The sequence below is a fragment of the Anabrus simplex genome, chromosome 4 (genome assembly GCF_040414725.1).
Source record: "Anabrus simplex isolate iqAnaSimp1 chromosome 4, ASM4041472v1, whole genome shotgun sequence".
NCBI classification, from domain to species: domain Eukaryota; kingdom Metazoa; phylum Arthropoda; class Insecta; order Orthoptera; family Tettigoniidae; genus Anabrus; species Anabrus simplex.
In genome coordinates, this window is record NC_090268.1 from 238,129,117 (window position 1) to 238,154,246 (window position 25,130).

Here is a 25,130-nt window from a genome sequence, read left to right on the forward strand (position 1 = left end):
ACCACTATTAGCTAACAAATTTATGTAAATCATCCAAGACGATTTTGTATTGATTAGGTGGTCTAATAAATAACTTAATGTTATTATTTCAATCAAATATCATCAATACGGACCAAAAATGATATTTATTACATGTAATGTTGAAATGGCTCAAATCAAACTGAACCACGTGATGCAAGAATGAATGATGAGTCACAGTCTAACACTAGCCCAACACAAAACGGAGACAGTTCTTCTGATGAGGAAAAGGATCGAGCCTCTTGTGCCAATGACTGTTGGAGAGTTAGTGATTGAAACATCTGCAAGCACAAAATATTTAGGAGTGACACTTGACTCCAAGTTCACATTCTGGAATCATATTCAGAGAACGACAGATAAGGCAGTAAAATATATGACTGCACTTAGCAGACTGATGGAAAATATTAAAGGTCTGAAATCCAATAAATGACGTCTTCTCATGTCAACGGTTCAGTCAATGCTCCTGTATGGCTTTGAAATCTGGGCTGAATTCTTGAGATTTGCTTGGTACCGGAGAAGGATAGCCGCCGTACAACGGAGAGCAGCTTTACGTATTGTATGTGCATACCGCACGGTTTCCGAACCTGCAATCCTCACGGTGGCAGCAATAGCCCCAATAGACCTACTTGCATTGGAGTGACAAGAAATCTGGTGTACCCAAGGAGAGCTGGGAGAGAAATGTGCAAAGAAGCGTGCCTTCAGTCAACGGATAAGATGATAGCAACTCAGATGGGAAAGTGACCCTCGGGGTAAATGGACTAAGCGACTGATACCACGCTTGGATATCTGGGTTGAAAGGGTTCATGGTGAAGTAAACTATTACCTCACGCAGCTTCTAACAGGACATAGATATTTTCGGAAATTCCTGCACAGAGTGGGCAGAGCGAGAGACGCAGCATGCATATACTGTGATGACATTGATGACGTATTTCACACCCTCTTTGTGTGTGGCCATTGGATGATACAGAGAAGATGTGTGGAAACTGAGCTAGGAGAATTGACAGCAGATAATATTATTTCTGCGATGCTACGAAACCAGGAATCCTGGGATCGTGTGGCAGTGTATGTGGAGGATGTCCTTCATCAGAAGAAGAAGGATTTGGAAGCGTACGAACGTTCATAAAGGAGAAATGAAGAAAGAATAAGTCTGAAAGACAAAGTAAGCACAATATCACTCTGAAGTAATGCGAGAGCGGTTCCGGGGTGATGATACACATCATGGGAAAAGGGTATGTGGTTTTTAGTGGGTAAAAATCCCACACATGTGGAGTGTGGACCCTTCACAAGCGTCTTTTGAAGATTTTCCACAGTCTCTCATGAAAAAAATTATTATTATTTTTTTTTTTTTTTTTTTTTTTTTTTTGCTACGGGCTTTACGTCGCACCGACACAGATAGGTCTTATGGCGACGATGGGATAGGAAAGGCCTAGGAGTTGGAAGGAAGCGGCCGTGGCCTTAATTAAGGTACAGCCCCAGCATTTGCCTGGTGTGAAAATGGGAAACCACGGAAAACCATTTTCAGGGCTGCCGATAGTGAGATTCGAACCTACTATCTCCCGGATGCAAGCTCACAGCCGCGCGCCTCTACGCGCACGGCCAACTCGCCCGGTTATTATTATTATTATTATTATTATTATTATTATTATTATTATTATTATTATTATTATTATTATTATTATTATTAACAAATACATCAAAAGTGTGAAACTTCCCAGTGGCAATGATTACTTACAGTAGTGTGATAATAAAGTTAAAAGATAATTAAACAACAACAAGCAATTCCGAGGACATAAAATGTTACAAGAAATACTACTAGTTTAACATTGTAAATCCAGCATCATCATATAAAAATTCACACGCAACTGAAGTATTTCCAATGCTTAACACTATGGCTTACAACACTACAGATTGAGCTTACTACTAGCTTAACATTACTACACCATCATATACATATTCACATGTACCGTAAGTATGTCAAAATTTTACACTATGACTTACGGTAGATTGAGTAGTCCAATTACTAACTGTTATCTTAGCATTGTAAACACAGCACGTTCGAACACAAATTCACAGATACCTTAAATAATTCAGATGCCTTAACACTCCAATTTACAGTGGGTTGAGTGTTGCCTTAAAATATGACACCATCACATAGAAATGTACACACAATTTATAGAATGCTGGAGTCTATTCTTGAAGCATGTTACATTTTTGGGAAACGGCTCTACGACAGTTGCAGGTAATGCATTCTAGTCATCAATTCCTCCAATTTACAAACGAATATTTACCGTACCTTTTACTTCATGCGAATGATCTGTCCTGCTTACGTAACAAGGCTTTTCAACGCTTCCCAAGCTGGCTTTCTCATGTAGACATTATATAAATGGCACATATTCATGTTCGTTACCTTCTAGTCCCCACTGTCTCCCACCCAAGTTTTTTTATCATACTTATCACATTAATTCTAGGATTGAAATCGTTAAGCACGAACCTTGCAGCCCTTCGCTGTACCATTTCAAGTTCCTGAATGAGTCCTGTTGGGCATGGATCCCATACGGCTGCTCCATATTCCAGGACTGGCCTAATGAGTGATATAGGGCACTGCGTCTTCACCTGGGAACTGCTGCCCTTTATAGCACACTCATCATGAAGTGTTAAGGACTTGTACGCTTTAGAAATTACACTTCCTATGTGGGTGTCCCATTTTAGATCTTCCTTTACGCAGATTCCTAGGTACTTGCATGAGTCACTCTCTACAAGAGCGTCTGATCCAACACAATATTGAATGTCCCCTTGCCTATGTTTCTTTCCCATTCTTATGAGACTGGTTTTTTTTTTTTTTTTTTTTTTGAGAATTTATTTTCATTTTGTTATCAAGTACCCACTTATGGAGAATATTTAGATTGGCTTGTAATAACCTGTTACTGCCAGCATTATGTATTTTCTGTATATTATGCAGTCGTCCGCAAATAATCGGCATTCACTTCGAATTTTGTTTGGCAGATCATTGATAAACGCCGTAAATAGGAGTGACCCTATAACACCACCCTGTACCATCCCCAACATTATAGAAACTTTGGAGTATTTACTTCCCACATTTACCATCTGCATGCGATCTGTCAAAAATTCCCGGACCCACAGAACCACCCTTTCATCAATGTTTATTTCCACCAATTTTCAGATCAGAATGTCATGTGGTACTACATCAAATGCTTTAGCAAAATCAATTACAATAGCATTAACTTGCACACCTTTGTAATATGACTCGCTAATATCTTGAAAGAGTGACAATATCTGGTTCTCACAGGAAAAAACTTTTCTAAAACCATGTTGACAGCCATTAATCCACAAGCATTTTTCCTATTGTTCCCTTAGATATTTCAGTTGTTTGCATACAATGGACGTATGGTTAATAGGTATATAGTCGTTCATTATCAGCCTGTTGCCCCCTTTAAAATTTGGAACTACAGTTACTTTCTTCCAGTCATCTGGAATTTGCATATTGTTGAGAGACACAGTAAATAGTATTTCCAAATAGAGTAGAATTTCTCTACCTCCCAATTTCAGAACCTCCCCAGAAATATTATCAGTCATTCTACTGTGAAAAAGAATATGCCCTGGATCATTACGTGTCAACAAAAACTGGACGGCCCTACTGTAATTGAGAAGATTTGCGAGACAGATAATCTTCCTCAGAACATACCGAAAAATTTGGAAGTAAAAGGCATGACTGCAGAACGGACGAAATATCTGCTCAACAACATTCGAGAGTACTGCACTGCAGAAACAAGGGATTCATTGTGCCAATGGCCAGGCGATATTAAGGCCGGTGAACCTGGACCAAGTAGAGAGATGGATTGCGTGCGCAAAGTGAAAAGATGTACGTAATCAAAAACACTCCCGAAAAATGAGAAACAATTCAGTTTTGTTACTACAGGATACAAGATAGATTAGTAATGTACATCCTTAATTGGATACTGACTACGTGTAGTTTCAGAAAAATCTTTTCAATTATTATTATCATTATTGTCATCATCATCCTCATCATTATTATTATTATTATTTTTTTTGATTTGTTGTGCCCAGCTGTGGAGCGCGTTTGAACTTATTTTGCACAATGTTTCTTCTTCTTTTCTTCCCAATATCTCTTCATTTTTTCACTGTGTTCCTGTCTGCGTGTTTCTGTCCAGCCTGTATTTTTTCTTGTTGGTTTCTCTGCAAATTTATGTTTGTTTACTAAGCTTCTAAATTTCATTCTATCTTGAATGGTTTCGTCCTCAATACCCATTTCTTGTAGATCTTCATGAATTTCTGCTAACCAATTGTTGCGGATTTTCAGGGTTAGAGCTAGATTTGGAATTTTCTTTGTCAGCCTGTTGTTATCCATTCTGTGTAGGTGTCCGTAGAATTTTAGTCGTCTCTTTCTGATGGTATCTGTGATTTTTTCTGTGAATTGAAAAATTTCGTGTGGTTTCTTTTTCATCCAAATTCCATTTTCGAACTTTGGTCCTAGGATTTTTCTGAGAATTTTCCTCTCTTGTTTCTCAATGCTTTTCATTTGTGACCTGCCGCCAATGATCAGTGTTTCAGATGCATAAAGTGCCTCTGGTTTGATGACTGTATTGTAGTGTCGTAATTTTGCATTTTTTGATATACATCTTTTGTTGTATCTGTTCCATGTGATTTTGTAAGCCCTTTGCAGTTTAGCAGTTCTTTCTTTGTTAGCTTCCTGATTTAACCCTGCTGGCTGAATAATTTCACCTAGATACTTGAATTTGTCTACTTGGGAAATTATTCCACAATTGGTGATTAATGGTTGATTGTCGAATCTTGATTTAGTTCCTTCCATAAACTGCGTCTTTTCAAATGAAATTTGAAGTCCGGTTTTTGCGGCTATTTCATTCAATTTTTCTATGGATTGGATTGCTTCTTGTCTGTTGTTCGAAAGGATCGCAAGGTCATCTGCGAAAGCTAAGCAGTCAAGGTGAATTTTGTCTTTAAGAAGTCTGCCAATGTTTATACCTTTAGTTTCTTTTCTCCATTCACGAATCACTTTTTCCAAAACTAAATTGAATAGTAGTGGGGATAGTCCATCTCCCTGTCGGATGCCAGTTCTGATTTCGAACGGTTCAGAAATTTCTCCCAAGAACTTAACTTTTGATGTTGTGTTGGTCAGAGTTTGTTTAATCAATTCCCTCATTATTATTATTATTATTATTATTATTATTATCATTATTATTATTATTATTATTATTATTATTATTATTACTGGTGTGATGAGGACAGCTTCTGAACGGCTCCGTGGTTTGGGGTGATCTTGCTTCCTCTTCTTTCCGCTTTCTGTGGCTGCGTCTTAATCATTTCTATCACTTTCTTGTTGCGTATTTTTTATCTCATCGTTCTTCTTCTTTATCTCTCTGGGGGGAATTTTTCCATTCCATCTCATCTTTCTTATTGGTTGTCATTGATAGTGATGTTTTAGTCAGCTCCGGCTCCTTTACAGTTGTTGATTTTGGCTCCGACTGCTCCCTTGTCTTCTTCCAAGACATTCTGCAAGTTGCTCCCGCATCTAAAGCTTCCTCCAATTTTGCCAGGCCATTCCGAATTTCCTTCTTCAGATTCTTCAAAGGAATTGTCTGATACTTTTTAGCAATGCTCTGGCGATCTTGAGATGCTCCTCTTCCTTATGTTGATATTCCGTTATTTGCTGATTTACATCAAGCTCATTTCTGGAATTCTGAGTGCCTTCCATTGATGTGCGAGATACATCCTCATCGTCGCATAGAATTCCTGTCTCTGACATCATGTCAGCGCGGGAGTCTAACTGGCCGTGACTTAGTTCTTGGCGATGGGTCTTGCCTTTAGTGTCTTATGTTCTTTGAAGTAATCATATATAACCTATAATTCAGTTTACTCTAACACGCATCTTTAATTTCTTGACACAGAAACCACCGAACATAATTATCAAATTTATAATCAGGAGTGAGGGTAATAAATATGAATGAAGGAAGAAGAAGTATGAATGACTAAAAGCACGATACTACCCTGAAGTAATGCAAGAGTGGTTCTGGGGTAGAAACAAACATCGTGGGAAAATGGGTGTGTGGTTTTTAGTGGGTAAGAATCCCACACACTCGTGGAGTGCGGACCCTTCACGAGTGTCTCATGTAAGATTTTCCACAATCCCTCGGAAAAAAAAAAATTATTATTATTATTTTCATTAACATTATCATTACTACTATTATGATTTATCTTGTTTGTACATCTTAAGACAGAACTCTTCGTTCAAACCTAGCAAACCCCATCTGTGTGCATTTCATCTTAAGCACAATCAGACATGTCGCAAACTTAACATCTCATGGGAGGGATTACATTTAGTAAACATGCCTCATTCGAAATATCTTGGAGTCACTCCTGATCGTACCCAGACTTATAAGCAACATTGCCAGAATACGAGGCTAAAGGTGGAAGCTAGGAATAACATCCTTCGTAAAGTTAATGGTAGCACGTGGGGCCTTTCTACCGATAGTTCTAAGTATGACAGCTCTTGCAGTATGTTACAGTACTGCAGAATATGCCTGCCCAGTTTGGTACAAATCTACCCACAACAACAAAGTTGAAAAAGCACTCAATGAAACACGTAGGCTTGTTACAGATTGTCTGAGGGTTACACCTCTTGTAAAACTCTACCAGCTTGAAGGGATAGTGCCACCAGATATAAGTTGTGAGGTAGCTGCCAATGCAGAGAGGACTAATCAGGTCTATCAGCAATTCAACCCGCTATATGGTTATGTACCAACTACCCCTAGAATGAAATCCAGGAGAAGCTTCCTGAAAACCACTACAGCCTTGCAAACTACATCGGCTACAGCAAGAAAACAAATGTGGTTTTCTTCACTGGAGAATAATTCTACCTGACTTCAACCTTCGGAAAGCCTTCCATCTGGGCATGAACAAACTTGGATTGTGTGGAGATCACTCAATCATCTTCGTTTTGGAGTTGGAAGATCCAAAAGCGATCTCCAGAAATGGCATCTTCCTATCGACAATGTTAACTGCCACTGCAGAGAACCCCAGACCATAGAACAACTACTGGATTCCATGTTGTGCCCTGCATCTTGTACATCTTGCGACACCGAATGCTGTTGGGGTTACACATTACTAGTCTACTGTCATAGGTTATGATTTGCATTTCCGTGTTGATGTATAACTAATATAATACGATTTCAGGGATGTTCCACCATTCAACACAATGTAAAATATTTGAAATTCATTACGCGAAGACCGGTTTCGACTCCATTGGAGTCATCATCAGTTCTTGCAGAATAATTAAATCAAAGGGAATCTGATAACAATCATCATGAGGACTGCCGAAATACATCTCACTAGCTTGACATAAAACATAATGACAAAATTATATACACAATGACATGAAACGCTTGACACTTTAAGAAAGTTCTTGGATCTGGGTTAAAAATACTGCCGTGTGTTTGTAGAACCCGCAACAAACTTGTCGGTCTTGTTTCAATCAACTTGAAAACATATGAACTAGTTGAAATAAAACACACTTGACAATGAAACATGACAAATATACAGGGTTATTCTAAATGATTGCCGGGGTTTCGTGATTTTTGTTTTGAAAACGTGGAGAACGTACCATTTTTATTGTTGCAGTAACGGTTAGACAAACTCTCAAAGTTTTGTTTTGCATCAACTATAGTTAAAAAATTTACCACCAGATGGCAGTAATAGCAGTGTTTAACAAAATGGCAGTTAGCGATAAGGAGAAAGCTTTTTGTTCTCTTGAATTTCACCAACACCGATCTGTTACCAGAGTCCAGCGCCATTTTCGGACAAAATGCGGGAAGGAGCCTCCCTCCGACAACTCTATTCACAGATGGTACGCACAATTTGTGGATACAGGTTGTTTGTGCAAAGGGAAAAGCAGTCGGCGTCCTGCTGCGTCAGAAGCGGATGTGAATCGGATTAGGAGCGTTTATCTCCCTAGTCCTAAGAAATCAACTACGACATGTAGCAGGGAACTGCAAGTTGTTGGAAGGTGTGTGTGGTGCTTATTGTTGGCTAGGAGAGGGGGGCACGGAGAGGGGGGGGGGGGTTAGCTTGCTTTGGGTTGGTTGAGGTGTGGAAGGGGGTGTGAGAGAGTGGGGGAGTGATTCTTTGCCATGCTGTTCTGCCTAGATATGTCTTGAGGATGAGGGGATGGATGGCCTCGTAAAGAATGTTTGTTTTTTCGGTGGATTCATTCAGATTGTGATTAAAATTGACTTGTTGGTCTAACGATATGTAAAACATTTCCTTGATATTGAGTAGAGGTTCCTTTTCCTATTCACGTCATTTACCCCTACTGCCTTATCCTTTTGCCCTCCCTTAAATACCCCTTTCCCTCTCTCCCTCCTCCCTTTTGCCCTTACTTCGCCTCAGTCCCTTTCTGCTCCTGCACACATCTCCAAGTTCAGTTCCTCTCTGCACGTCAGGCTCCCCAACATGCTGAGAAAGGTGAGTCTCACATTACTTGTTTCTCACTTTTGTTTCCTTGCCTTTAAACATCTTTCTTACACCTAATTAGGCTTTGTTTACTTTCATTAGGTTACTCCGGCTCCGCATCGAACTGAGAACATAAAGGACCTCCACCATGTACATCTTGCCACCCCACGAAGTACCTGAACATAGATTTTAAAGCCGCTGTTGAATGTCAACTGTATTCAAACTGCACTTCATATCACATTAGTGATTGATTTTTATTCTTTTCACAACAAGACAAATAACTACAACTATTTTTAATATTTTTAACTTGACAGCTTAATGTTTTTAAATATATGCTTTGTCAAGACTTAGCATCAATATATGGGTTCTTCCTCACATTCAAGATTAAAAAGACTTACAATGTCTTTACCTAATACATCATATTATGGTGAATAAGTTTCAACTTTAATGTGGACTCTTATCATGGACAAACTTATTTTTAAGTAAAACACTTTCTACTTTCCTTGTTATGTATGTTGTATATACTGACTTGTAATTCTTTTATCTTGCACTTTTTGATCGATCGGCTGATGATGACACAGACATGGTGTCAAAACCGGTACACATGTAAACATGTTGTGATGTAATTTGCTTAACAAAGCAGTGTTGTATTGAAAAGGTGGAACCTAAAATATACCTAATTTTATTGCTCTTCCACTTTGATAGGAATTTTGTCAAAGTGGTCGCGCTTGAGCAATTGATCAACTCGAAGTGCAGCGCAAATCTTGAGCAGCAAACTACCATTATGCACTTACTTTAAGTCTTCAAGTTTGCTGTAGATGATGATGATGATGCTTGTTGTTTAAAGGGGCCTAACATCGAGGTCATCGGCCCCTAATGGTACGAAAGGAAATAACAACAAAAAATTCAAAAGCATCCACTGACCAAAATAAAATAAAATAATGTCATGAAGAATGAATGGATGGACATGAACCCCCCCCCCCAAAAAAAACAGTGGATCAGACTCAAAAAGATCCTAAATAATAGTATTAGTGACCAAGGGACCACTTATAAAGCACAATGATGCTAATGGCACTTATCGGTAGTAAAGGAGAACCATGATATTTCTCAAGCTGCGGTACTAATCAAAGGTAGCGTAAACTCACGGTGTTCCAAACATTAACGTACTACTTACAAGTATTGTACGTCGTAAAGGTAATGCAGACCTATGGTGTTTCTCACACAATGGCGCCACTCATAGTCAACGCAAACCGATGAGGTTCCTCACGTAGGTGTACTAGTCACAGGCGCTGGCATTCCCGTGGTGTTCCTCACATAGTGGGTACTAATCACTGGCAACGCAGACCCATGGTGTCGCTCATATAGGGGTACAACTCACAGGCAATGCCCAGACCCGTGGTGTTGCTCACATGGGTACGGCTCATGGGTACTGGAAACCCACACTGAACCCCGCTTGAGTGCTACAAATCACAAAACTATTCAGCACCTAACAGAGTGGTACTACTCGCAAGTAAAAGCGACACATGGTGTTCCGCGCATGGTGGTACTAATAAAAAATAGTTTCATAGTTTTAATACAATCAGCCCTTGGTCGCCCCTTTTAGTTGCCTCTCACGACAGGCAGGGGATACTGTGGGTGTATTATTTGTCTGCCTCCCCCACCCACAGGGGGTGTGTGTTTGGTCCGCGAGTGGTATTTTATTTCCTTCAAGTCCGCCGGCAAACCGGTTAGGAACCCCCTATCAGCACCTGGGACGCGCCACATGGGAGTATCACCTCTCCTCCTGTTATGCCTGTGTAGCAGGTTCGTGGAGTTTGCTGTAGACACCTCCAATTTGTCTACTAAATATGGCAGACTTCACAAGCTTGAAATTTTGCCCATCGGTCCTAGTTGCAACCAGGCACCTAAGGAAGATGTGCTTGTTCCCAGGGCGCTGACCCTCTGAGGGAATCAAAATGTAAAGACTTGGGTGGTGGACCGCCCTGAACAAGCTTAGAGAATATTTATTCCCGGCCATGCCCAAAATCATCCTCCCCAAATACCACCCACTCCGATCAGGGGCCTCTGTAGCTGAACCAAGCAGCCAAGACAATACCCACCTAGTCATAGCAGGTATTGCCCAGATCCAATACAGGATTTTGATTCGGTTTACAATTTATCCTCTAGGAAAAATAAAATAATAAAGAAGCAACCGATGGCCACATGACCCTTTTAGTTGCCTTCTACAACAGACAGGGATTACCTGTGAATGTATTCAGCTCCTCCCATCCACAGGGGGTACAATACATAGTACCAAAGCCACAATCCATTTCTGCGCCTAGGTCGCCTCTTACGACTTGGCATCATGAAGGGCATCCGGTCATTAAAAAGGGCCAAATCCACATATGGGACACAGTTCGCACCCGCGACCCCACAGGTGTGGGAAAAGTGGTAGAAGAAAAAGAAAGTCGCCTCTTACGACAGGCATGGTATACCGTGTGTTTATTCTTCATCTGCGTCCCCCACCCACAAGTGGTTAAGTGCACAAATTGGGGTAAATGTTCATGTATAGGATGAGGAGTAAGGGATAAATTATCAAGAGAAATGTTTGATAAATTTCCAAGTTCCTTGAAAACATTTAAAAAGCTAGGTAAACAACTGAGGGAATCTGCCGCCTGTGCGACAGCCCTAAATTCAGATCATTGGTGATTAATGATGAAGTCAATCCATCTGGGGCAAAAACCCACCCGAATAGTGCTTGGCCAGTGGTTGCTCTGGAATGTGTGCTTTGACACTGTAAATGTACCAAGGTACGAACCCCTTGATTACTATAGGACGAGGACTACACAAAATTATTAGGTTAAGGTTAGTGGGTAAGACTATGACATTATGAGTACGTTTGGTTAATTAAGTTAGGAGGATTGTAATATAGTATATTAATTTTCATATTTGGTATTAATTTATGTTAGTGGAGGTTTGACTACATCACCTACCTATGGACTGTGCGATTCGGGAGGTTTGTGACAGATGGATCGGCTCAAGGAACCCAAGTAAGGTAACTCAACCTTGCCTAGCAACAGATAGTAATGTAAGTAAGTTAGGTTAAAGACGATATAGCAACTATGTAAACAATGGAGAAGTGTGAGGCGCATTATGTATTAACTAATAAGAAAGAATGTTTGTGAAGAAGACATCCTGGTGAAGTGAATGCTAGTGCTTTTGGATATCAGGAATTATGGAAAGAAAAAAAAAAGACGGCGTTGGGACACTATCTGTGCGTACAAGACCTTATATAATGGCCCGTTCGATGTGTTTAACGTCTTACTCTTGCATCTATTGCTTTGATTGCTTCGTGTGCTTCTGCTTTTGATACTACTAAGTGTGTGTGTCTGTAATAACCTCAACTTCATCGTACAAGGTACATAGTCATCATCAGTACCGACGTTATGTTGCAAGAGTTTTTTAACATCCGCTACTCACTACAGGTACGTGCCCAATTTTAACAGTATCATCCAGGTGCACAAGTTCTCAGCCGTTTTGTGCTGCATGAGGTGAAGTACACGAGCACTTAATATCCATGATTATATGATTTTGAGTTATGCTCGTAATTGCACAGAAGCTAGAGACACACTGTTTTCATGGTGGTCTAGGCTTATCATTTAAAAACAGTGTGAGATATAGAAATTTATTTGTACATATTTGAAAGGATTGTATAAGACAGTGTGTGTTACTCAAGGGAGTAGACTGAAGTGTATAGTTCCTACATTTTGTCGATGAGGCCAATATTTGTAAATAATGTTTGTACAGGTTATGGCTAAATGGTTAGCGTGCTGGCCTTTGGTTACAGGGGTACCAGGTTCGATTCCCAGCAGAGTCGGGAATTTTAACCATCACTGGTTAATTTCGCTGGCAGGGGGGCTGGGTGTGTGTGTCGTCTTCATCATCATTTCATCCTCATCACGACGCGCAGGTCACCTAGGGGTGTCAAATCAAAAGACCTGCACCTGGCGAGCCGAACATGTCCTCGGACACTCCTGGCACTAAAAGCCATATGCCATTTCATTTCATTGTGTTATTTGAAAGAGTTGCAGAGAAGATGCTTAATTCTGGACTGTGGAGTGAGAGATGTGAGATGAGTATAGAGGATATTTGTAAATAGTAATTAAGGGTTTATTAATTGTCTGCAGGAAGATTGTGGAGAGGAATAAGGAAAGTTGTTTATATTGAGAGAAGGTGTGATGTGTTGGAGAACAGGAGAAATACTTTTAGGTGGATTTTATGGAGTAAATTGTTTAGTTGAATCTTACCTTTTTTCTTTACTAGTGGAGGTCTACCTGGCATACTACCCAGTTTTCTTTCAGGGGTTAGGTGTCAGGTAAGGTTATAAAGCAAATTTAGAGTCTTGTTAGTTCACAATCTGCTGGGTTGAGTGACTAAGACGGTTGAGGCGCTGGCCTTCTGACCCCAACTTTGCAGGTTCGATCCTGACTCAGTCCGGTGGTATTCGAAGGTGCTCAAATATGTCAGCCTCATGTTGGTAGATTTACTGGCACGTAAAAGAACTCCTGCAGGACAAAATTCCGGCACCTCTGAGTCTCCGAAAACCATCATAGTGGGATGTAAAACAAAAACATTATTCTTATTAGTTCACAATCTAACGCCCTGAGAAGAAGAAGAAGAGTTTGTGTTTGATTTTAAATTGTTTTTCATACTCATTTAGTATAGTGGCACCCTTTTATAATAATCCTGATTCCTTTAAGGTAAGTGTAGGTAACTTAAAAGTAAAAGGTAATGGGGGGAAAATCATCTTTTCAGTGCCCCAGTAAGTGTAAATTTGATTTGTTTCCATGTTTCTTTTATTAGTAAACTCGTTTGGAATAAAAGTAGCCAAGTTACAACACGAAAAGCACAATTTCCTGAAGAACCATTAGAATTACAAGGAAAGTTATTATGACTACATTTGTCCTTTGTGGAAAACTTTTAAAGTCACAAGTTGGGTTGTATTTTGTGACAGGACTAGCTGCTAACTAAACTAAAAATTATGGGTAAAAATCGTTTTGAAATTTACCAAGTTTGGTCTCACACTGTTAGTGATGAGAGCTATTTAATGTCAAAATGCCAATAGGATAAAGAACAAAATTATTATAATATATATATATTTTTTTTTTTACAATTCAATTTACGTCACACCAACACAGATAGGTCTTGTGGCAACAATGGGATAGGAGTAGGAAGGAAGCAACCATGGCCTTAATTAAGGCACAGTTCCCCTGGTGCGAAAATGGGAAACTTCAGAAAACCATCTTCATGGCTGCCAAGCGTGGGGTTCGAACCCACTATCTCCCGAATGCAAACTGATAACTATGTGACCCAAACCACACAGCCACTTGCTCGGTAGCAATATCTCTTTCCTTGTGAACTTTGGTATCATTGCAGCCTAATGCAGAAAAAGAAATGTCAGCAATTTACTTATGACTGGTGTTCTGTGAAATCATTGTAATTGTTAGTTTGCTTATTACTTGTTGAAAAAAAAAAAGTAATTTGTAATTGAGTAAAATATTTCCCAGCCCAATTCATATCAATCACGTTCTTTATTTCCCATTACTGATGATGATGATGATGATGATGATGATGTAAGATCATATACCACAAGCAGTTTGTTCAGAAATGGGATAAACATCCTTGGTAAGTATGGAGTTACTTACTGTAATCTTGAAGAAACATCATGCAACACCTCTGGTTGCTCTTCATATTCTGTAGGGAAATGTTGAGATGCTGAAGGACTATTCAGATCTCTATGAGAAGGTGGGTTTCCCCTTTCACTACCAAACTGCTCTCTTTCACATTTGGAAGTTGATTCAACAGAAACCGTATCAGCTGGCACCGGCGAGGGAGCCAGACAGTTTGCAATCATTATAGCTCGGATGGAGCTGGCATTGCAATTGTAGAAGCGATATAGCTGATTCATAATAGGAACATGCTCGGAATTGGACTCCTGGGAGGCTTTATTCAACCATAATACAGACTGGCTAACAAGATGAGCCAGCCAGTGCAGATCACCTGATAACAGGTGCTGATCGCTGAACCATGTTCCAAAGATATCATAAGGTTTGTTCATCACTCTACACTGGAGATTAAACCCACCTGCAAGGAAACAATGAAACATTTAACATAGCAAGGAATAATTTACATAGCACATATTCTAAACATACAATAAAACTAAATGGAAGCGATGTCCGACTTCCATTGTAACTTGGAAATGGCGGGACATACAGTATTTCAATGACACTTGGTGTACATTTAGGAGCATTCTTAACTTAAATGGCAGTATATTATAACGGTAACTCTAACAAGGCACAGGCAGTAATATAAATGTAGAACCTGTCAGAAAAGATGCTTGACCTTGAACTTTCAATTTCTGACATTTCTAAAAACAGGGAGAGCAAAAACAGTAAAACAGAACAGAAAAGTAATGGGGAGCACATGTCTACTTGCAACAGACAGCTCACAATAAATGTTTTTATGATTTTTGTCTTTACTGTTTACGAAACTGTAAAATGTTTGCATGATTATTGTGCAAAAGACATATCTTTAAAATAACCTACCCCATAAGTGAGTAAATTTAATGATGATGAAAAGACATTTTAGAGGAAGTATTTGGAATGAATAGTTTTCAAGATATTGCCTTCTAAAACACTTGGTAAATAAATAAGCCAACAGTGAGCAGGCAGACTGGGATTAGGTTTCTTCAACATAACAGCAGGCCTTGTCATAGGCACGGTACACTGCTCCAGCTCATTCAAAGACTTAGCTTCATTGTTTATTAACTACTCCTGAACATGCGCAAGTGAAATCACAGACAATAGCAAATAAATATTTGTTTAAAGTTCTTAATACACAGTTTTCTAACTGTGACATATACTAGTGATGTTACATAAAACTTTGAAATTGGTATTTAATTTGGAAGAGAACAGTGATAAAAGCGTAAAACAAGTGAATGTGATTTTTTTCATAAACCATGGCAATGTCTCTATCCTTACATGTGTATATACCAGACTGTTAGTGAAATGTTGTGTCTCACAATTATTAAGCAAGTGACAAAACATTACCAACCAGAATCTGGTCAAGCAAATTGTATAGTATGCACTAAATAACAAGACTATCCTTGTCAACCTCATATGGAAGGAGGAACTACAGCACTAAATAACAAGACTATCCTTGTCAACCTCATATGGGAGAAGGAACTACAGCGCTAAATAACAAGACTATCCTTGTCAACCTCATATGGGAGAAGGAACTACAGCACTAAATAACAAGACTATCCTTGTCAACCTCATATGGGAGGAGGAACTACAGCGCTAAATAACAAGACTATCCTTGTCAACCTCATATGGGAGGAGGAACTACAGCACTAAATAACAAGACTATCCTTGTCAACCTCATATGGGAGAAGGAACTACAGCACTAAATAACAAGACTATCCTTGTCAACCTCATATGGGAGGAGGAACTACAGCACTAAATAACAAGACTATCCTTGTCAACCTCATATGGGAGAAGGAACAACAGCAGGAGTCAGCAGATTTCAATACAAAAGTAATAGAGGACTTAAAAAGAGAGAGAGAAAAAAGCAAGAATATCAATTCCACGATATCTAGACCAATATAGAAGGTAACGATATTTGTGAGGATTTGGTTTTGCTGAGTCTGCAAAAGAAAACCTAAACAATTAGGATTGATTTCTGTTCAGTCACACACAGAGAGAACAAGAGCATTTTTCTCAATTCCCATCTTTCGAGGTGGCAGCGGCAGCGGTGGTGGGTTTAGAGGAAGCACAAGTGAGGAACCCATCCTCTATAAACACTAATCAGAGGGAAACTTGGAAGATGTCCAACAAAAAGAATAAGGTATCAAAAACAAAAGAAGGGGGGAAAAAAAAGGGGGCGTGACTGCCTAGACCTCGTAAATCTAATATCGTCAGGATCAGAAACGAACAAGATTTTACCAAGGGAGGTCGGATAAGAAAGATGAAATCAAAGAATGTGACACAAAGTAAGTGGGAGAAATGCCACACCCAGCTAGAGGAACCAGTCACCAACACACACTCCAAAGTTCAGAGACCCTGGTGGCCAGTAACCTCTTACGACAGGCAGGGGATTCTGTGGATGTTTTTCTAATGCCCCCACCTACAGAGGCTATCAACTTTGGAGGATGGGTTGACGACCATGGGGCCCTTAGCTGAGTCTTGGCATTGCTTCCACTTTCTTGTGTCACGCTCCTCACTTTCATCTGTCCTATCTGATCTCCCTGGGTCAACTCTTGTTCTTTTCCGATCCCAATGGGTATTAGACCATTCAAAGCCTACGGAGTCTCATTTTCATGCCCTTCATTGTCCTTGTCGTTCTTTGTCAGATACCTTCATTTTTCAGTGTGTCGGATCCCTTCCATTTTTTCCTCTGATTAGTGTTATATAAAGGATGATTGCCTAGTTCTACTTCCTCATAAAACAATAATCACCACCTCGGGGGGGGGGGGGCGATTTATTTATTTATTTATGTTTTATTTCTAAGTAACCTATTTATTGTCTATTATGTCGTCTTACAAGGCCCTTTGCATCTCAGACGGACTATTATTTAGTCAACATTTTCACTGTGTATAGCTTCTTGTTCATATTGTTGGCTTCCTTTTACAATTGCTAATGCTACTCATTCTCGTATGCACTTCTATGGTGGTGGTAATGGTTATTTTTATTTTTTTAAATAGTAAGTACAACTGGGCAACCATCCTCTAGTAAAACTAATCAGAAAGAAAATGGAAGATGTGCAACATTTTGAAAAATGATAATATCAGTAATAGAAAGGGTAGAGCCATGAGGGGCAGGAAAATTATAATCCCCACAACTCGAAAACTTAACACCGTTGGGGTAAAAAAAAAAAAAACAAGAGTTGACCAAGGGGGGGGGGGGTCTGATGGGAAAGATGAAAGTGGCACAAGTAAGTGGAAGCAAGGAATGCCAGGCTCAGCAAGGGAGCTCAGGGTTGCCAACGCACACTCCCAAGAGTAGAACCCCCAGGGATACTGTGGATGTACTCTACCACCCACAATCACAGGGAGAATCCCTTGAATGTAATTTCTAGAGATGTACACTAGCTCTAGAGGCACACTGGTCACTGCACTTGTTTCATAACAGTGATATCTACCAAAAGAACATGATTACAGTGACTATTACATTACGTTTAACACCTTCCCACTGTAGACGTGCCTTTAAGAAATAAAAATTTTTAATAACATGGGAAGAGATGTGAGTGTTGGAATTTTGTCCCAAAGATTTATTTAATGTGCCAGAAGCCAGAGACACAGCTGTTGCATTTGAACACCCTCAAATATCGCCCTGCCTACTTGGAACTGAACTTTCTATATATATATTACTGCAAGCATTCACACAAACAGAATGTAGAAAGTTTGAAATACAGTGAATCACCTTAATATTCGGACACCGGATGGCATGTGACAATCTGAACATTATATTTGTATTTTCTTGAGCATACAGAAAGGAAAGTTTGACAATACAAAACACCAATGTTTCTAACATGATTACATAATAATACAAGTGTATCAGAACAAAAATGACTTGTAGATAAAAATCAGTCATCACCTTATCACATAACAAAACCACTTTAATATTCGGACACAAAGGATCATAATGACCGAAACTGTAGCGTAACACGGAACTCAAACTAATCTAGTACTTGGTGGCATTTCCACGTTGTTTTATGACGGCTTTCAGTCATTGTGGCATAGAACAAACTAACTTTTCCGTGCCCTTAGGGCTAATATTAGCCCATTCTTGTATCAGTCTTCGTTGCAGTTCCTTCTTTGACGTTATTTTGGACTTCCTCGCTCTCTTGTCAAGTTCACTCCATAAATTCTCAATGGGATTAAGATCCGGGCTCTGGGGAGGAGTTTCAAGCACCTTTGGGCAGTTGAACAATAGCCACATTTGGACATTCCACGCTTTATGCTTAGGATCATTATCTTGATAAAAATGAAATGTGTCCCTGATCCCAAGCTTTGCAGCACTTGGTGTAAATTCTGCTTCAGGATGGCTAGATACTGTTTATGGTCCATTGTATGTACAATAAACGACATTTCACCCACTCCAGCAGCCAAAAAGCACGCCCATACCATTGCATTCCCGCCTCCATGTTTGACAGTTGGTTGCAAATGTTTCGGTTTTAATTCATCATTAGGTTTATGCCAAACCATTCTCCTCCCATCCGATCCATAAATATTAAATTTGCTCTCATCACAAAATAACACATGTTTCCACCATTCTGTGTCCTTGTGTACATATTGCAAGGCAAACTTCAATCTTTTCCTTCGGTTCACTTCACTGATAAATGGCTTTTTCCTCAACACCCGCCCGTTAAATCCGGCCTTTCGAAGAGTCCTGCGCACAGTTTCAGGGTGCACTGATTTGCCCGCTTCCTCTTCTAACTCTCGTGCAAGTTCTTAAGATAAGTCTTTCTTCACGATCAGTTAGCTTTTTCGGTTGACCCGTTTGTGGTATAGACTCAATCCTGTCCTCTTCTTTAAATCGCCGTACAATGTCAATGACAGTACTCTTACTCATACACAACATTCGCGCAATATCTCTGCAACTGCGTCCCTTTGCATTGTGGTAAATAACCAGTTGGCGCTGTTCAAATGTTGTGTTTCTGCCTTTGCGCCCCATTGTACGTACAGACTAATCCCTGTCGTTCTGTACAGCGCTGCTCACTGCAGTGAAGTTCAGGGATACGTATCCTACTCCTTACGTTTCTCCCTTGCCGCAATTGGGTCAGGTAGTCACGTGCAAATGGAGTAATGATGACGTGTCCGAATATTAAAATGATGTGTAGTATCTCATTATTTCCTTTTCTATCACTATCAGAACACTTCACCAATTCGCCTGACATTTAATCTTGTGATACATGCGCTAAATACTCATGAATTGTTGGACATATGTTTGTTGTTTACATATTTGTTTGCCAACAAATTATGTCAGGAAACATTCCATTATCTGTGTTGTCCAAATATTAAAGTGACCCACTGTATATCATTTAGAGAAAACTGTACGTAATAATTAATATTTATCACGCCCTAATTTTAAACAAACAAAACAACCATGAATTTCACAAGGCATGGAAAATGAAAATTGTTAGTCCTCTTCATTATATTCAAATATCATATTTATTCTGCTATGGGACCCCATCACCTATAGTACCAGACTTAATTCTTGAGAGGAAAAAAAAAAAGCCAAAATTCTTGGAAAATAACAAATTCCTCACTATCGATGTGCTAAATCCAGCAACACTACCCGTTCCGGGCTACTGTGACATTCCATCTAGAAGTACATCTGTGTGTTAGGTCATCAGCCCAGAGGCTGGTTGGATCCTCAAATAGCACCACCAAAGGCTATGCAGTAATAGGGAAACCGCAAAAACCAATAGCAGAGCCCAAATGAGGCGTACTAGGCAAGATGAGGAGTGAGGTAGTTTGCCATTGCTTTCCACATTGGACCAGAAGGTGCCATTGCAGCACGAGTGACCCTATGAGCAACACCTTTCATAACACTCAGACACTAGATGTGCTCCAAATGTCATTACTCAGCACCACCCATACCCCAGCAACTTCCGAATTGTCACAACCATGGATGAGACTGGGACTTCAGTGGAAGCTACACTTTGTTCTGGCCTGTGCCAAGAGACAGATACAAAAGTACTGCATCCATCAAGAAATGGCAACAGGCGGACTAGAAGTACATGGTGCTGCGATAATGGCAAAACCGATCCCTTCCTGCCTCCAGCATGGCTTGAGTCCACTGGAAGATACTTGTTGTTTAAAGGGACCTAGCATCTAGGTCATCAGCAACTGATAGTATGTGATGAGACAAGATGAAATAATGGATTAAAATTTAAAATGTACCCACCGACCAAGATTTTTAAAAATACTAATGATGAGGAAAATGATTATGAATTTATAGTTATCAGTGGATCTAATTCACAATGCCTTATTTTCCTATGAAATAATGTAAAAATAGATTAAAATGTACTGTAATAAGGCACAGCCTTTGAAGTGAAATCATGTATTTTATTCAGCTTAAATGCTCAACATATAAAAGCATACAAAAATATAGCAGAAACATACTCAAAAGAATAAAAGCATAATTAACAATAAAAGAAAAACTTAAAAACAAGTCGAGATAATAATTTCCATTTTAAACATGATGAAACAGGCCACTCTCCCTTAAAAGACAGATGACTAGGTCTACTGTCTGCTCATCATCTCACAGAAAGAGGGAGATGATAATCAGAAGTTTTGGACTACGGAGCAGATCGGCCAGGTCCGCGCACTCTGTAAGGTCAATTAATGCCGCAAGTACACACCGGGCGATCTTCTCTCTTCAGAAAGTCAGAATGCATTCCTATACCATTCAGAAGAAGACATAATACCAATGCTTCTCTCCGAGAAACCTGAAGTGAAGTTTTCCATACGTTCACAGTTCCTTTAGCCATTCTCAACTTACTAGAAAGAACGGTGGCCTGCCACTCCAACTCTGATGGGACATTGACAAATGTCTCAGCTGAGAATGAGCATCACTGACTGGAACCTTGTGAGGCAAAATAGGACAATAGCGTTTGCTGGTGCCTCAGATTCAGCGAGCAGGCTAGCAATGGTACTTGTATAGAAAGCTCCCTCTGCCAACCTAACTCCACTGTGGTAGACGCTATTCAGTTTAACAAGAACGATTTTCCTTGTTGATCCATATGCTGCACTACCGTAGTCTAATCTGGATAAAATATACTCCCTATAAAAGAATAGGAGGACCGTGCGACCAGACCCCCATGTAGTCCTACTAAGAAACTTCAAAACATTAAGTTTCTTAGCGCATTTGACTTTTAACTGACGTACGTGCAGCTTCCACGATAATTTACTATAGAAAAGGAGCTCAAAAAGCAAGGTACATGTCAACTAAAGTAAAAGTGACCCCACCTAAATAAAGCTCAGGATGATGATGAAGAACGCACTTCTGGTAGAAGTGAACAACAGATGTCTTAGCAATTGAAAACCAAAAGCCACGTTCTAAAGTCCACTGTTTCACTCTCCTACTAGTTTGCCGTACTTGTCACTCTGGAACGGCCATATTTTGTGAGCTAAAATGCACAGCAAAATTGTGATGGTGCTCGTGTGAAACCAGCAGCAGTGACAATACAGTTTATGGCAATCGCAAACAGAGTGACACTGAGAACCAATCCCTAAGGGACTCCGTTTTTCTGAACATGATATTGTGAATATGCTCCGTACTCGGACACGGAATAGACTAATGGATAAAATATTCACAATAAAAACTGGCAAGTTACCTCAGAATTTCCACTTATGATGGACTGAAAGGATGCCATATCACCAAGTGGAAAGATACGATTTTCCCAAATCGAAGAAAACAGTCACCAAATGCTGTTTTTTGGCAAAATGTGTCTTGGATAGAACTCTCTAGGCATACCAAGTGGTCAAAGGTGGAGTGAGCAGCTCAAAAACCACACTGGTACTCAGAAAAAAGTCCTCTTTTATCCAAACACCACACAAGTCGTCAATTCAACATCCTCTCCAACAGTTTACATTGACAGTTTGTGAAACAAATGGGTCTATAACTTCCTGCATATTTAGGATCTTAGTCAGGCTTGAGAAAACATAATTCTATCCCCCCCTCTCACCACTGTGATGGAAACTCACCCTCTATCCAGATTCGGTTGAACACAGCTTTCCTCGCTTAAGTGCTTCAACATCTGGTTATGGACATTATGTGGTCTGGGAGCCATGCCCTGCCCTGCCAAGGTGCTGCGGAGTTTCCACTCTGTAAAGGGCATATTATAATCCTCTGAAGTGTAAGTAGCAAACATAAATGTGGTGTTCTTCCTCCCACTTCAGAGCAAGGAAATTAGGACAGTAATTCCCAGACCCAGACTTGCCAGATGGCTAGGAACCACGAGTAGATCAGTGACGATACCGCCTGGAATGGTAGAGCAGATGACGCAAAATCGGGAGGTTGTGGGCTCGTTCAATCTAATTACTTCTTCTGAGATAAAACAAGCAATCTTGAGAACATGACTTCTTCATACTGTCTAAGATCCAGTGAGGCAGCTATTCATAAAACAAATATAAATCAAATTTCTGACTGTATCTATTTAAACTAATTTCTGTGAAGAAAATTAATTTTTGATGTGACTGTTCCAGGGTATGGCATTTACCAGGATTGTAAGAAATATTATTTCTGTAAACATAACATAAATCTATAAAATTCTTTCAGTGAAGATTGAAATAAAATGAAATACTGGTATTGTTGAAACTGTTTAATTTTCTACAATAAATACACAGTAATAGTCTGGTTCTGAATGCATAAAAATACATTTAAAGTTAAATCACAGAAATTTACATGTTTCTACAACTTTCTCCTCCAAGTCAGTATGAAAACAGGAACGGTCTGTGACTGATACTTTGGGTACAACTGCATTAGAATACTAAAACAGGGGAAAGGAGGGGAATATTCACTTACCTTGAAGACTAAACACAGCAATTTCTCCAGATGTGCTATGTGGTGTTCCGAAGTGCACCCCAGAGACTAACAGAAGCGTATCTGACTGATTAAACTGTGAGAATTGTGTATATTTCCACGAGAAAAGCTTCATATGGTGATGGTATTTTATACTTGCAGGATAATTAGAATTCCACACCTATATAACACACAAAATCATGTTTTAAAATTCTCAATAAACTGTACTGAACTTTCTCCATAATTAGAGGTTGCCCAGACTGACAAATTGATTTTACAGCTATACAAAATAGGCATTTCAGAAAGAAAATTTCGACAAATTTAGCGGTGAACGTGAAACTCGAGGGCAAACTCCTGCGTAAGAAAAATAAAACTTATCACATTTGAATGAAGTTAAACCCCTCCCCCAAAATAAAACAGAAATAGTGCTTATCCTGAGACCGGGTTTCCCACAAGGGGACTGAAGGATGAGCATGTCCGCTCGCTAAGATTACAATTAAATTAAAAATATTATGGTTGCACCTACTCAATACAATAACACTTAGTAATGCAAAGTTACATCACAAGACTATCACAAATGATACCGGTTTCGACCCCACATCTGGGTCATCATATAGCTCATATATAGCTCCACACGAACTTTCGTCTTGAAAAAATCTTTATATCTTCTTCATTACTTGTTATTCATCTGTGCATTGCTTTTATCTTGTACCTTTTGAACGATCTGCTCGAACAGTTCGATATGGACCAAAAATGAATCTTTCAACGCTCACTAAGATGGTCAGATAATCGAAGACACAGATCCTACCTTGCTCTCACCAAAGGAGCGGGGTAAGATAAAGAAACAGGAAATGATGCAACCATCAAAGAAAACCAATCAGAATGCAGAATTCACCTGCGACTTTCACATTCACCAATTACATTTACTCTTTTCTTTTCCAATCAAAAGTATCTTCGTTCTTGCTGACACAGTGATAATAAATGTTTGAGAAAAGTCTTTGTTTATGGAACAGAAAACAGTTCAAAACTGCGCATGTAGTATAATACGTTTTACAAATTATGACAAAAATGAAAATATTAAAATTCACAGATAAATGATAATTTTGATACAACCCATAAATAAGAGTTCCTAAAACAGAATTTAAAATGATCTGGAGAGATCGAGGTTTATGAAATTGAAATAATTCTTCCAAGTCCAAAATTCCAAACACAATAAGATCTTACACAAAAAAAAATGTTACAATAACAAATCTCAATCCATTCCCACTGCTGTATTTATACTGCCACAATACTAGTGTTCTGAATGAAATAACCTGTAACAATGAAACACCCAATGAAGGAATGCAATCTGATCATAGATATTTGAATGAGAATGCTTTGTTTAGTTTTGTTTTTAAACCTTGAAGTTTCATTTAAAAATAAAATTGGCGAGTTTGTTTATATTACACGCAATATAAAACTAAGTTACATTATAACATTTGGAAGAGCAGTAGCTGAGCAGAATAAAGCACTGCATTCCCCAGATTGTTGCGACAGTGATATCATGAGTTCAAAGCCTGGTCTAGATATGGGTGATTTGGCCGTGCGCGTAGAGGCGCGCGGCTGTGAGCTTGCATCCGGGAGATAGTAGGTTCGAATCCCACTATCGGCAGCCCTGAAGATGGTTTTCCGTGGTTTCCCATTTTCACACCAGGCAAATGCTGAAGCTGTACCTTAATTAAGGCCACGGCTGCTTCCTTCCAACTCCTAGGCCTTTCCCATCCCATCGTCACCATAAGACCTATCTGTGTCAGTGCGACGAAAAGCCCCTAGCAAAAAAAAAGATATGGTATTTATCCAATCTTCACCCTCGTACAACCGTAACTTAGTAGCTACATCGAAGAAATATTGACCATGGGAATAAAAGCGTACTGTATTTCCTTTTTAAGTTTAAACAGACTAACTTAATTCAATAAGTGTAATTCTTTTTCAGCTTTTGCAGTCATGAAGATGAAGTCAACACTATGAAGAAATTATTTGGGTAGTCATATGAGGAATCTG

The 25,130-nt window shown here is 39.4% G+C and overlaps 1 protein-coding gene across 1 annotated transcript in view; it reads right to left on the reverse strand.

Moving 5' to 3' along the window:
- Fbw5 (F-box and WD repeat domain containing 5) overlaps positions 1-25,130 on the reverse strand; it is a 99,370-nt gene that overhangs the window by 46,204 nt on the left and 28,036 nt on the right. The window contains exons 4-5 of the mRNA XM_067145457.2: positions 23,094-23,271; positions 14,208-14,646 (exon numbers count right to left, since the gene is read on the reverse strand). Of these exons, the coding sequence (XP_067001558.2) occupies positions 14,208-14,646; positions 23,094-23,271 (617 nt within the window). The remainder of the gene's footprint in view (positions 1-14,207; positions 14,647-23,093; positions 23,272-25,130) is intronic.